Source organism: Brachyhypopomus gauderio, chromosome 9 (assembly GCF_052324685.1).
Source record: "Brachyhypopomus gauderio isolate BG-103 chromosome 9, BGAUD_0.2, whole genome shotgun sequence".
NCBI classification, from domain to species: Eukaryota; Metazoa; Chordata; class Actinopteri; order Gymnotiformes; family Hypopomidae; genus Brachyhypopomus; species Brachyhypopomus gauderio.
Window position 1 is genome coordinate 4,895,633 of NC_135219.1, and position 15,000 is coordinate 4,910,632.

The window sequence follows — 15,000 nt, forward strand, 5'->3', positions numbered from 1 at the left end:
CTCTCACACTCACTGCCCGCTGTCTCTCTCTGAGCCCACTGTTTCTCACTCAGAGCCCTCTCTCTCACACTCACTGCCCGCTGTCTCTCTCTGAGCCCACTGTTTCTCACTCCGAGCCCTCTCTCTCACACTCACTGCCCGCTGTCTCTCTCTGAGCCCACTGTTTCTCACTCCGAGCCCTCTCTCTCACACTCACTGCCCGCTGTCTCTCTCTGAGCCCACTGTTTCTCACTCTGAGCCCTCTCTCTCACACTCACTGCCCGCTGTCTCTCTCTGAGCCCACTGTTTCTCACTCCGAGCCCTCTCTCTCACACTCACTGCCCGCTGTCTCTCTCTGAGCCCACTGTTTCTCACTCCGAGCCCTCTCTCTCACACTCACTGCTCGCTGTCTCTCTCTGAGCCCACTGTTTCTCACTCCGAGCCCTCTCTCTCACACTCACTGCCCGCTGTCTCTCTCTGAGCCCACTGTTTCTCACTCCGAGCCCTCTCTCTCTCTCACTCCGAGCCCACTCTCTCACTCTGAGCCCACTGTTTCTCACTCTCAGAGCCCTCTCACTCCCTTTCCGACTCCCTCCATCACTCTCGTACATCTCTCTGGACCCCCCCTCTCTAAAATAAGTACAAAAGCAAAACTACCACCAACCAATAAACAACAGCGTTAATGGACATTAGCAAGCTAGTGTATTCAGTTAATATGTATACATTCTTAGCATAGGTGTTTGAGCGTGCGTGTGTGTGTGTGTGTGTGTGTGGGATGTAAGGAATGAGGAGAAAGGGAGGTTGTCATTGACTGTCTTTCTGGCAATGACATGTTGCTACATATTTTGCAGCAAGGTTTGATGGGCCCTGCACATGCAGGCTAGACAGTGCTCACTTAGCAGGATCTGTCTGCTTTGGGTCTCTGGCAGTAATGAAATACAGTAATGAGATGCCAATTCATACGCTCTGTTTAGGTCCCAGTTTCTCTCTAATCTCTCTCTCTCTAACTTAGTTTTAGTTTCATAGTCACAGTATTTCGAATAGTTTTTTTTCCTTTGATTTTGGTTGAGTTTTAGGTTTGGTGGTGAAGCCATGCTGGTGGGAGGCTGGTCTGTGCTAGTGGTTGTTGGAGTTTCGAACCTCAGAACCAGATGACTAAGATGAAACTTCCTAGTGTTTCTGGTGGTGATTCTCTGTGTCTCTAAATGCAGTGTTCCTCTGGGATTGTTCTTTAAATGCATCCAGGAATTTAAGGATCTTTTTTATATGTTTATTGATCATGCAAATCAGCCTAATTCTACCCTGCGTGCATTGGAGGGCATCATCCCTTGGGGTTTTATAATCATTCAGCCAAATTCTGCATGCAGGGCTTCTATTGGCTGCTTGTCTCCGAGTGTAGTTATGATGACCGAGTGCACCCACTTCCACACGTTGCTGTGGGCTACCAACTAATCTGCACCAAATTGAAATGTGCAGTTCTGAAATTCTGATGTAGAATTTCTTTTTTATTGGTCTACTAAGGTATTGGTAAGGTTTTTCCACTGTAACGAAACTCGATTAATGATGAGGCCAAGCTGAATGCACTGCATCGTGTGCACGGAGGTAGTGTTGCCTACAGTGAACTAGAGTGAACTGCTGTTCTGATATCTGGGCTTCTTCTGGGAGATCGGAATGTTTCTCTGTGAGTCTTCGTTGCCAGGCATAGGTTTAACAGGTTCCCTGCCAGGGCCCAGTTCTGGCAGTAGTTCTCTGGGAGGAACTGTTGCTGTAACTGCTGTTGTAACCTCTGTGCACCAGGTCATCTACACAGAGCAAGAACTGAACTTCACTGTCTTGTAGGGTGTGTCCAGGGGGCACAGACAGCTCCAACTGCACCATTAACTCGGTGATGTAAATATTGAAAAATATTGAACTGAGGACATACACTTGAGTCACTCCTCTGTCCTGATCTCGTTTTGTTTGCAGCCAATTCTTACCCCGCACTTGATCCACAAATCCATTGGTTTAATAATGACATAGCCTTTACCCCCAACACTATTTATGAAGTAATCTCTCGTGCCAAATGCCTTTTTGAAATCAACAAAATTGGGGTGATAAGCCCCTGGCACACACACACACGCTCTCTCTCTCCCTCTCTGTCTCCCACCTCTCTCTCTCTCCCTCTTTTCATACTCTGCTCAGACAGTGAAGAATCATGTCAGGTCGTTGGATCAGCTAGCTGCACTGACAGATGCTGGAGGAAACGTTAGCTGTCCATCCCGCACCATGTCAGAGTGAGAGACACGAGGTAGCACTCAGCAGGCCTGCGGGACTCCACCACACCAGCGCATCTATTAAAGATCTAAGCGTGTGTTCGCCAGTGGCCTACACGAGCCCGCTTAGCTCCTAGGCTAGGAGGAGTAGTCAGAGTTGACAGCCTAAGAACTCATGTTCTCTCTCTCTCTCTCTCTCTCTCTCTCTCTCTCTCTCTCTCTCTCTCTCTCTCTCTCTCTCTCTGTGTGTTGTGGTGATCTTAAATACCATATCTGAACATGAACCAGTAACCTCACCATACATTATCTAAAGCACACTCAGACATGGTCCTTTACCACTGAAACACTAACAGCAGGCATGTCTCTGCCCACGAGTGGACTTTGTGTAAAACACTAACCTTTTTTCTGTTTTTACTTTTAAACTGATTTAGTTTTTCGCTGTTGTGACAAAGTTCCAAGTCATTTAACGGATTAGAATTTCCCTTGTGTGTTTGTGTCTGTGTGTGTGAGTGCGCACGTGTTCACATGTATGTGTGTGAGTCCGTGTGTGTGTGTGTGTGTGTGTGTGTGTGTGTGTGTGTGTATCAAAGACCCAATGGACTGTGAAGCTTTATTAGAGGCTGATAATCAGTTTTGATGGCACCTTCTTTCTTTCTCTCAGCCATTTGTATCAAGGAGCTCCCACTGAATGATCTATTTAACATGCCCCAGCATGAAGCTGCTGTGTGTGTGTGTGTGTGTGTGTGTGTGCGCGCGCGTGTGTACGTGGGCGTGTGTGTATGAGTGTGTCCCTGTGTCTGTGTGTGTGTGTGTGTGTGTGTGTGTGTGTGTGTGTGTGTGTGAGAGAGAGAGAGAGAGAGAGAGAGAGAGAGTGAGAGTGGGATAAGTGTTGCTCTGGTTTATTTTGCTTCTTATTTTTCTTCTGAGTAACAGTGAGACAGACCGAGACGGGGAGGATGAGTGGGACAGAGAGACCAGTGTGTCTGTCCCTCTCATAGAGTCGCAGTGATCAGGGCATTGTCCCGCGTCTCCCGTCGTCTCTGCTGACCAGTGCAGGCCCAAGAGTTGGAGCTGTGTGTGTGTGTGTGTGTGTGTGTGTGTGTGTGTGTGTGTGTGTGTGTGTGTGTGTGTGTGTGTGTGTGTGTGTGTGTGTGTGGGAGGAGCCATCTCAGCTCTCATCTCTCTGAGTGATAGACGGCCCACTTTCATTTCAACACCAGGTGGAGGAAGGGCGGAGACATTGGCAGCAGCTGGCAGAGTGCTGATGTGTGGGGCTCTTTTATGTTTGGTGTGTGTGTGTGTGTGTGTGTGTGTGTGTGTGTGTGTGTGTGGGAGGGTGTCTGTAGATTCTGTGTAGGACAGATGAAATGCTTGTGCATTTCCTTTTATTTCTTGCATTTCCAAACAATCTCTGCTTTTGTTGTGTGTGTTTTTCTCTTGTACTCGCTCACTTGCAGGTGTGTGTGTGTTTCCCTTGTATTTGCTCACTTGCAGGTGTGTGTGCTTGTTTGACATGCCACAAACTTTTCCTCCATTTCATTTGATCCTTCTCCTGTGTGTGTGTGTGTGTGTGTGTGTGTGTGTGTGTGTGTGTGTGTGTGTGTGTGTGTGTGTGTGTGTGTGTGTGTGTTTTGAAGTGCCAGTCTAAAGTAATATTGATCTGGTACATGCAGTTCTCCAGGTCTGATCAATGTTTTATAATTTAGTGGCCTGAAAAACCATTTATCTATTCAATAGAAATGTGATTCATGGCTGCGTGCTCAGAGGCCCCAGCTGCTATTGGACTCTGGTGTTTGCTCTGTTGGGGGTTCTGATTGACAGAAAACCTGAATGTGCTTTTTTTTTTTTTTACTTCCATCAGCCATTAAAAAGATGACAGAACACCCACCCACTCAAGTGGGTGGAGTTAAATATGCTACATCACTGTACCTTCTCCCTGGCGTTGGGGTACAGCCTGTAATAAGGCGTACAGAATTGGCAGTTTAATCCCGTTATTGGCAGTTTACTGTCAGCATAATCCCAATACAGCCCTATATCACAGTGTCAGTTGGGACCATTGCATTTACACAGCTAACAAAACTCTTTTTCCAGCGAATCGTCTCTTCAGAATTCCTTAGCTAGCACATACAAACAGTTAGACTTCAAACACACATTTAAACTGTGATCCTACCAGAGTCAGTGCCAATACCTATGCCACAAAAAGTTTTATAAAATACATTATAATACTGTACTATAAAATACATTATTGTATTTTGTAGTCGCACTCCTCAAAACTGGAGATTTGCGGTCATTGTATGTAATTCAACTAATAAGTAAATAAGTAAACAAATATAAATAAGAAGAAAAATGCAGCTCAGCTGAAGCATCTGTTGGTGGAGATGCTGTTGGTGGAGCGTCTTGCTGCAGCGTGTGTTGGTGGAGTGAATTTTTCTGGAGCAGCTGTTTCTGGAGCAGCTGTTTCTGGAGCAGATGTTTCACGGTACTGTCACTCAATTCTGCATTCAGAATACATCATTTTCAAAGTTTGGGTTTCTGCCTCTTTTTCCTTTCCCCCCCAGAGAGACATGAGGTGTGTGTGTGTGTACATGCATGCATGTACGTAGGTGTAATTGTGAGTGGGTGGTTACTTTTGGGTATGGGGTGCTCAAGGTGATGTGTGTAGTGGGAGCGCACATGGTGGTTTGTGGGGGACAGGGCATTTGTGTGTGTGGGTGTTTCAGATTAATGGCAACAAGCCCCATCACCAGCCCAGTTCTGTGCATGCGTGTGTGTGTGTGTGTGTGTGTTGCGTATCTTGTTGAGAGCCTGTGCACGTGTGTGTAGGTTTCTCCAGCTCTGACTGTCACCCTCGCTCTCACTCTCCCCACTCACTCTCTCACTCTCTCACTCTCATCACTGTCTGTGTTTCTCTCTCAGTTCTGTTCTTCATAATTGTTCTTGTTTTCATCCTTCTTTTCCTCCCTTTGCCTCTCTTCAGTATCTGTTTATGGCTCCTGAGACTGGAGTTCGTTTTTGCTTTGTTTTTTCTTTTCCCCGTGTGTGTGTGTGTGTGTGTGTGTGATGTCTCCTGTCCCTGGGCTGAGGACAGTCTGAGCCTGAATAGTGGAGAGTGTGTGTGTCTGTGTGTGTCTCTGTGTGTGAGTGAGTGAGTGAGAGAGAGAGATTTATACTTGATGCGTCATTCATTGCAATGTTCTCTGAAAGGACAGGTGGCAGTGTAGAGAAATACACCTGCAAAAATCAGGTGAAGGGAAATTTACCTGATGAAGTTTAATGTTGCATTTTCCAAGTTTGAAAGTGCTGGGATTTAGTCTAAAGTACTAAATGCTTGAAACTGTAACTGTATTTTGTTTCACAAAAAATAACTACTGACTGAACAGTTCTCTTGTATTACGTTAACAAATATGAGCCTCTTGTAATTTTCAGGGCGAAATATGAGAGAATGTGAAGACGTTAAGATTGGGCGTTTTGAAAATAAACAATCATTAAATAATGTGATAAAAAAGCAAATTATTTCGAATCATTTCAAGTATATCTATAAATATTTAACTTAATTAAGTGCAAGGTGCTGGAAAATATTGAACTGGACATTGAAAGTGACGTACTTAGTGCTTGAATTCCACCTTGTAAAGGTGTTTGAACCCTGCAAATATGACTTTGTTCATTGCACTTGAAGCGTGGCAGAAATCGAGAGGTGCACGACCTCGCGACGCAACAGGCCTTCGCGCATGGGCGGAACCACCGCGATTGCGTCATTTTTGCTACGCGGACCCTCGCGCCGGTCGCGACGCGTCAAGTATAAAACTAGCAAGACTGTATACCATGGAAACCGTGACAACAGCAGGTACCATTCGTTTTGCCTTGTGCCGTCTTCATGATGCAGATCGAGAGGAGAAGGGAGGAGAGGATGGATGGAGACAGGATGGAGGATGAAGACAGAAAGGATGGAGGCAGAATACGTGTTGAGGGAGAACTGTAATGGAAGCATGTAATAATGGAAGGACACAGAAAAGAAAAGAAACAATCTTAAAATGTTGAGTGAAAGAGAGTGAGCATAAGACTAATATGTGAAGAGATGGGAAGAGGGGTGATGGATTGGAAGAGAGGGAGGTATTAGAGAAAAGAGATAGAGAAATGGAGAGATTAGAGAAGGGAGAGCAAGATGGAGACATTGAGAGAATGATTGAGAGAGGGAGGGCAGAGTTGGAGGGCCTCGGTGTTGGAGAGGCCATGGATGTGTTTGCCAGGACTACTGGTGCAGATTTGCATGCTAATCTGCTTGTGGGGGGATTTAGCACCTCTTGACTATTGAAGATTTGCACTCTAAATGTCAGCTGCGTTTGGAGAGAGAGAGAGAGAGAGAGAGAGTGTGAGTGAGTGTGTGAGAGAGAGAGAGTGGGTGTGGGTGTGTGTGCGCGCCTGTGTGCCTGCATGTGCATGCATGTGCATGAGTGAGAGACGCCGCCTTCTCAAAGCAAAATGCTACCTGTATTCTAACCTGGCCTGGACCATGGGAGATGTGAACTCTGTTGGAAGCCATTCAGATGTGTCTAAAAGGAGCGTGAGAAGGGGTGTGTGTTTCCGTCTGCTGCTGCTTTCATCACACATGATTGGTACAGTGCACTGTGCTGTGTAGTGTAGTATGATCCCACTCTGTGTGGGACTGCACTGTGAACCTGCTCTGAGCGTGAACCCAGTCTCTAGTGGATCGATCCGTTACTGATCCGTAAGCCTATAAACGACATCATCTCTACTGTTGCTCGCTTAGCTTGGCGTCGTTCTGGCTTTTGTTTTGTTATTGTATTTGAGTTCATTTCTGTCTAATTTTTGGACTATTTGTTTTGCTAATTTGATAGAACAGATTTGTGCTGATGGTGTGTTTAAGATTAATGTGATCAGATGAAGTGTTGAAGTGTTGTGGCTATGCAGACTAAACCAAACCAAACCTAACACCCAAACTCACTGCCATCTACAGAAGGAAAAAACACGAGACCCTACAGGTATGAGCAATACTGAACATGACTGCAATATTGTACATTTCTGAGTATAATATTGATAATACTGATTTTTTTTTTTACTCTGCTGGGGAAAATAAACAAGAGCTGTAACCCCCCCGCCCCCCCAGAAAATAACACTAAGCAAGAAAAAGAGAGAAAGGACTGATCACATGTAGAAACAGCTGGTCCAGTACTGCTCCAAGTCAGTCCGTGTTTTAGTGGAGTAAATCTGACAGGAGGACACAGTAACGTGGTGGGGGTTGCATGTCTGTGTTAGCCCTTGTGCTAATCTTAATGGCTGTGTTGGCTGTGTGTTGGGTGTGTGTGAGCAGACACAGCTGGCTTATGTACACCAGGTCTTTCCGCACACACGCACACATTCTCTTTTTTTTCTCAAATGTAAACAACTTTGATTTGTATCATAATTAAAATGATTCTTAAAGTGATTTATAAATATTCTTAATATTAATAGTGATTACTTTAAAAAAACAATAAAGAAAATGCGTATATATAATAAATGCCATTTCTACCTGAGATTAGTTTGGTTGGTTATTGACTCACTCTGCTCTCTGAATTAAATTCAAAGTGATTTACTACCATGACAAATAATGATTGTGACAGACTTGTATTACCAAATCTTGGGTCCAGAGTTTGGGAACATTAAAGGATAATACAAGAAGAAATTGAACATTATATACTTTGTGAAAAAGAAAATTGTTAAGATTAACGTTCATTAAGCATTGTAGTGTGACAATTGGAGAGAAAGACAAAGCAAACAAAAACACAGTCATAAATAAATCAATGCTGAAGTAAATCAGTGGGGTGTAGGCTAGGTAGCCTTAGGGGCTAATCTCTTCTTTCTCTCCATCTCCCTCCCTCCTTTCTCTCTCTCTCTCTCTCTCTCTCTCTCTCTCTCTCTCTCTCTCTCCCCTGCCTTCTTTCCCTCTTTCCTTCTCTCAGTCTGGTGTGGACTGAGTTCGGACTAGGCCTCAGATTCTGTGTGATTTGTTACTACACTGACATTCATTGTACATGATGGGTATAATAATATCAGCTATATATGTATATATGATCACACACACCCACACACACACACACAGAGTCTACAAGAGACATGTTACCGCTGCTGTTTGAACTTTTCTTTAGTGACCGCTGCTGATCCATCTCATAAATGACGCCCCGCCCCTCTCCCCTCCCCCCCCCCCCCCCCCCCCCCTCTCCCCCACCTCCACTTTGTGTTTAGGTGATATTTGAAGCAGAGGTCGCCAATGGAAGGAGGGGTTTCATTGCGATCGATGATGTCCAGGTGCTGAGTTACCCATGTGGTGAGTACTGCAAACCTCTCGTTACATGTTAATGGTGCAGTAACATTCTCCTGCTTGCTTCCTTAATTATGACTACTGGTCATGTTAGCAGAAAGGAAAGATTGTAAATTCTGAATTTGGTCTTTCCCCATTTTCTCTTCTCTTTTTCCTATTTACAGATAACATGTATATTGTATAACACACATTTTCCTTACTGAATACATTATATAATATTGTATGATGAACATTTTTATTATTATTCTGTTGCCTGTGGAGTGACCTGTTAGTTCTGGTGTGAATCCAGCAGGTTTAGTGTAGACCTATTAGATGTAGAGTAGATCCATTAGGTTTAGTGTAGACCTATTAGATGTAGAGTAGATCCATTAGGTTTAGTGTAGACCCAGGGGTGTAAGGTAGACCTGGCAGGTGTATGGTGAGCCTGTTAGGTGTAGTGTAGACCCATCAGATGTAGTAGATCCATTAGGTTAAGTGTAGACCCAGTGGTGTAAGGTAGACCTGGCAGGTGTATGGTGAGCCTGGTAGGTGTAGAGTAGACCCATCAGATGTAGAGTAGATCCATTAGGTTTAGTCTAGACCCAGTGGTGTATGGTAGACCCTGTAGGTGTAGATGTGTTAAGTGTGGAATTTCCCATTTAGTAGTTATCCAGGCTTTTCACAAGTCTGTGTGTCTAAATCAGTGAGTGAGTGGTGTGTGTGGTGTGTCAGTGGCCACGAATAAGTGGTGTGTTGGTGGCCAAGAGTGAGTGGTGTGTGAGTGGCCAAGAGTGAGTGGTGTGTGAGTGGCCATGAGTGAGTGGTGTGTTGGTGGCCACGAGTGAGTGGTGTGTGAGTGGCCAAGAGTGAGTGGTGTGTGAGTGGCCAAGAGTGAGTGGTGTGTGAGTGGCCAAGAGTGAGTGGTGTGTGAGTGGCCAAGAGTGAGTGGTGTGTGAGTGGCCAAGAGTGAGTGGTGTGTGAGTGGCCAAGAGTGAGTGGTGTGTGAGTGGCCAAGAGTGAGTGGTGTGTGAGTGGCCAAGAGTGAGTGTATTACCTGCCTGCTCAGCTGCAGCTGGTTTGAGTCCCTCAGAAGGATTAGGGGGAATAATGAGGCAGGTATTGTCAATTAGCAGGTAATACATATGGGAGCGGTATTACTGCCTCTCATAATCCGGATTATAATTCCTCTGATCTGCTTCAGTAAGGAAGCGCACCTTTCATACACCAGCTAGTCAATTACAAAGTCAGCAAGGGCAGGTGTGTGTGAGCGTGTGTGTGTGTGAGCGTGTGTGTGTGTGAGCGTCTGTGTGTGAGCGCGCGTGTGTGTGAGCGTGTGTGTGTGTGTGTGTGTGAGAGTGCATATGTGGGGTATGTTTGTGCTAGTGCAGTATCGTCTGTGCATGGCAGTGCACGTGTCATTTGGAGGGTTCCCCCGAGAAAGCTGGAATCTCGAGTTGAACTGTCCCTGTAGTTCAGTGGTTGTTCGGTGGTGGGGTGGGGATCTACACTGAGCGCCTGCAAGAAACCACCATGTATGGCTCAGGGAAAAATGGGCAAGCAAGGATCACTCTGAGTTTAAGATTATCGTAAACCTGCCATGCTGCCATGATGCTTTTAGAGGACTAGTCCTGGAAACTCACCTTGCTGCTTTACAAGTTATTTTGTCTTGAGAAAGACCGACACAGATGGTGAGGGACACAGACAAAGGGGGAACAACTGAAGTGATACAACTGACGTTTCACACCAAATTGAGAAGATAAGAAAGCAAGTGTGATAGTATGCTAAGAACAAATTTTGTGTGCGTTTTCACAAGCCTGCAAGACCACAACCTTCTTCAGCTGCTGCCGTGAATTATGGGTAGTGAAACAGCAGCACTGACATTGCCCTTTTGTAGGTTGTAGTCTTTACAAATTTACGTTTACGTTGTCAGCATTTAGCAGACGCTCCTATCCACAGCCACTTTCAAAAGGGCTTTGTTTTCTACTCCCATAATACATCCTAGCCAGTACAATAGGATAGAGTCCAAGATACCATTGAACAAGAATACTGCTAGATCCAGGAGTCAGTGCTGATACCTAGAAAGTAATCCAAAAGAACAAACGTGTAATGCCAAACAGAAGCATGTGCTAGAAAGGTTTGTAGTAGTGCAATGTAGTATTTCCATATGTACAGCATTAGTGGTCATTTAAATATTCCACAAATGGAGCAGTCCTCAGTCTGCATTTGAAGACTGCAAGGGACAGACAATGGAAGTTCATTCCACCATCAGGGAGCCAAGACAGAAGACTTTCCATGAAACATGAAGCATGGCATTTCACACCACGTGCCATATTTGAAGTTCGAGGCTGCTCCATTTTTTGGTTTTGTAGGTGAGCAGCAGGGTTTTAAATCTGGTCTGAGCAGATACTGGGAGCCAGTGAGGAAATGCAGGAGTCTCAATAGTATGCATGAACTTTGGACCATTGAAAACCAGCTGGGTGGCTGCGTTCTGGATCTGTCGAAAGGGACTTGATGCCTCCTAGAACAAGACAGGCAAGGCGTGAGTTGCTGTGGTCAAGCTTGAGGCTTGAGAAAGAACCGAATCCTTCACAAGTTACAATGGAGAATATCTGCATAACTGGGTCAGGTTTGAATCACGAGTCAAGAACACTAATGAGACAAGAACCACTATGAGTCATCTAAAATTAAGCCAAGGCTGCATGCAGCTTCACATAGAGGAACCAGGGACTTCTTGAAGGAGACAGCGAGATGATGAGGACTGAGATATCCAGAGATGTGGGTTTGCTTCGTTTGAGCTTCAAGTGGCAAGCTAATATGCACGAAATGATGTCTGCGAAGCGTGTGGAGAGAACACTGGACGCCATCAGAAGAGGGAAAGAATGGATTATTTGAGTGTTTTTTGAGTGGTAGGAAAAGCCATAAGAAGATATTACATCACCATGAGATTGAGGGTAAAGAGAGACGAGGACCTAGCACTTAGCCCTGGGGAACACCAGTGGAGACTTGGCATGGATGTGGACCCTCTCATTATTATGCACTTTTTACAAATTTCAGTCATGCATCAAAGTACTACACAAGTGTAATTAGGGAGTGAAGTTGATTCCTCATTCATATTAAAATTTACAAAAAGAAAAATCCCAACTCGTCCTCCCAGGCGGTCTTTTTCCTTCAAGCTCGGGTCCTACACCATACATCTATATAAATGCAGATATGTTTCATGCTCCACTAGTATATTTGCAGCCTGCTAATGATTCATTGTAATTAAAATTTTATTTTGTGTGTGTGTGTGTGTGTGTGTGTGTGTGTGTGTGTGTGTGTGTGTGTGTGTGTGTGTGTGTGTGTGTGTGTGTGTAGATAAATCCCCTCATTTCCTGCGTTTGGGAGACGTGGAGGTGAACGCGGGTCAGAATGCCACTTTTCAGTGCATCGCTACTGTGCGAGATGCCGTCAACAACAAACTCTGGCTCCAGGTATGCATTGCATGTAGTCCTCAGTCCTCCCCTCTCTCATCAATACACAATACGGTCTTAGAGGTGATGTAAAGCATTCTGATTGTGCAGCCTGAAGTTAACAGTCAGTCATGTGAATCATACCAATCGGGAATGTCAAAATGGAAATGTTGGAATTATCAATTTCTCTGTGAGAACACAGAGGCAGAGTTTTAATGAAAATTCTATAACCGACATTTTTCAGTTTCAAATTAAATGCAGCTGCCAGCTTCACTCCACAACCCTGTCTCATGCGTGGAGAGTTCGATGTAGGGGGATCAGGCAAGCATGTGATCAAAGTGGGGTTAAACCCCCCCCAAACATCACACACATCTCCTGCTATGCCAGTGCAAAGCATCCCTCCCACATTAGCTTGTCAGAGAAAATGGCAGTGGAATGATTTAGCTCAGGGCTGTAGTCAGCGAAAGGCCACGGAGAAGCCGGCCTTGTGACAGAGTTCAGGCTCTGGTTGCATTTGGCCTGGGTTCTGACAGCTTTCAAAGTGGCTGGTGTCAAAATTTGCAAAATTACACACTTGATGGGGTGAGAAACATTCCATATCGAGAATTCGTGTCTGATGGTTTATATAAAACAATAATTCCTCCTGTTTGTTTTTCTTTTTTAAAGTTTAATTTCACATTTCTTGAGAGTTGCATCAGTTGTGAAAAATTGTACCGTTGGGACTCTTGTCTTATTAGTGGTCAGCAGGGGTATAAATAACAGCCAGTTACTAATCAGCTCCTACAGGGGGGTGGACATCAGAGCTGAACCTGTCAGAGAGGGAGAGAGGGAGGGAAGGAGAGAGGGAGGGAGGTGGGGGGAGGAGTGAGAGAAGGAGATGATCAAGAGAATGGAGTGATACAAAGAGAGAGGGGGAGACAGACAAGTGGAGGTGTGGTGCGGAGAGAGAGCACGAGAGAGAGGCGAGGGGGGGTGTAGGAGGAGTTAGAGAGAGGGGGCAGTGGAGAGAATGGATTGGGTTAATGCGGACAGAATAGATCTTCATCTTCCTCCTTTCCAACTGTTAAAATCTCTCTTCTCAATTTACAGAGGATCTGCAGGGCACAGCTCTGTCCCATTAAGTGTGCGTGTGTGTGTGTGTGTGTGTGTGTGCTCGTGCGCGTATACGTGTGTGTGTGTGTTATATGTAAAAGAAAAGTGTAAGGCTCTCCTGTTGCTTCATGATAAACTGATAAATGTTGAGATGGAGAAGAAACGTTGGAGAGATGAGAGGGAGGATGACGATAGTGATGAGGGGAGGCATAGCGAGAGAGAGAAAGATCCCACACACACACACACACACACACACACACACACACACACAGAGAAGCATAGAGACCTTGTCGCTTGTGATATGGCTGTTGAAGTGTGAAGTAGCCGTTTCCGTAGAGACAGAGGAAGAGCCAAGAACATGATGAGAAGAGGGTGAAAAGCATGAAGACGTTTACGTTCCTCTGATCGGGTCCACACACACACTAACGAGACCTGTCACCGGCAAAGGGATAATGAATCATCATCTTGTACGTGTGTGTGTGTTTACAGCCACATACACACCTAACCGACATTCATTAGTCTCGCAACTGATGGACCTTGGTTCATTTGAGAGGGGTATTTAAATCCGTGTGTATGTGTGTATGCCCGCTCCATGGGCTGTTTATACAAAGCAGTGCCACTAACTTTTTTGAGACAAATTTCTGACATGTCACAATTGTTTGCACAACAGCCAATGAAATTTGGCTCACTGTTTACATCAGCTTGGTTATAATGACTGAGCGTGTGTGTGTGTGTTTGTGTGTGGTGGCAGCATGCACTTTGTGTGTGCGGGTGTGTGTGTGTGTGTGTGTGCACGTATGTAATGACAGCATGCAAAACCGCTTTGTGATTGAAAATGCCTAAATAGTGGAGTGATATATACGGGTCTGAGATGGGAGGAGTCATAACAGTGGTGTATAGGGGGTCTGAGATGGGAGGAGTCATAACAGTGGTGTATAGGGGGTCTGAGATGGGAGGAGTCATAACAGTGGTGTATAGGGGGTCTGAGATGGGAGGAGTCATAACAGTGGTGTATAGGGGGTCTGAGATGGGAGGAGTCATAACAGTGGTGTATAGGGGGTCTGAGATGGGAGGAGTCAAAACAGTGGTGTATAGGGGGTCTGAGATGGGAGGAGTCAAAACAGTGGTGTATAGGGGGTCTGAGATGGGAGGAGTCATAACAGTGGTGCATAGGGGGTCTGAGATGGGAGGAGTCATAACAGTGGTGCATAGGGGGTCTGAGATGGGAGGAGTCATAACAGTGGTGTATAGGGGGTCTGAGATGGGAGGAGTCAAAACAGTGGTGTATTGGGGGTCTGAGATGGGAGGAGTCATAACAGTGGTGTATAGGGGGTCTGAGATGGGAGGAGTCATAACAGTGGTGTATAGGGGGTCTGAGATGGGAGGAGTCATAACAGTGGTGTATAGGGGGTCTGAGATGGGAGGAGTCAAAACAGTGGTGTATAGGGGGTCTGAGATGGGAGGAGTCAAAACAGTGGTGTATAGGGGGTCTGAGATGGGAGGAGTCATAACAGTGGTGTATAGGGGGTCTGAGATGGGAGGAGTCATAACAGTGGTGTATAGGGGGTCTGAGATGGGAGGAGTCATAACAGTGGTGTATAGGGGGTCTGAGATGGGAGGAGTCATAACAGTGGTGTATAGGGGGTCTGAGATGGGAGGAGTCATAACAGTGGTGTATAGGGGGTCTGAGATGGGAGGAGTCATAACAGTGGTGTATAGGGGGTCTGAGATGGGAGGAGTCAAAACAGTGGTGTATAGGGGGTCTGAGATGGGAGGAGTCATAACAGTGGTGTATAGGGGGTCTGAGATGGGAGGAGTCATAACAGTGGTGTATAGGGGGTCTGAGATAGGAGGAGTCATAACAGTGGTGTATAGGGAGTCTGAGATAGGAGGAGTCATAACAGTGGTGTATAGGGAGTCTGAGATAGGAGGA

At 45.5% G+C, this 15,000-nt stretch overlaps 1 protein-coding gene across 9 annotated transcripts in view; it reads left to right on the top strand.

The window, feature by feature from the left end:
• ptprk (protein tyrosine phosphatase receptor type K) overlaps positions 1-15,000 on the top strand; it is a 137,480-nt gene that overhangs the window by 50,675 nt on the left and 71,805 nt on the right. For all 9 annotated transcript variants that reach the window (XM_077016606.1, XM_077016599.1, XM_077016600.1 and 6 more), the window contains 2 exons: positions 8,472-8,553; positions 11,881-11,996. In XM_077016606.1, coding sequence (XP_076872721.1) covers positions 8,472-8,553; positions 11,881-11,996 — 198 coding nt within the window. The remainder of the gene's footprint in view (positions 1-8,471; positions 8,554-11,880; positions 11,997-15,000) is intronic.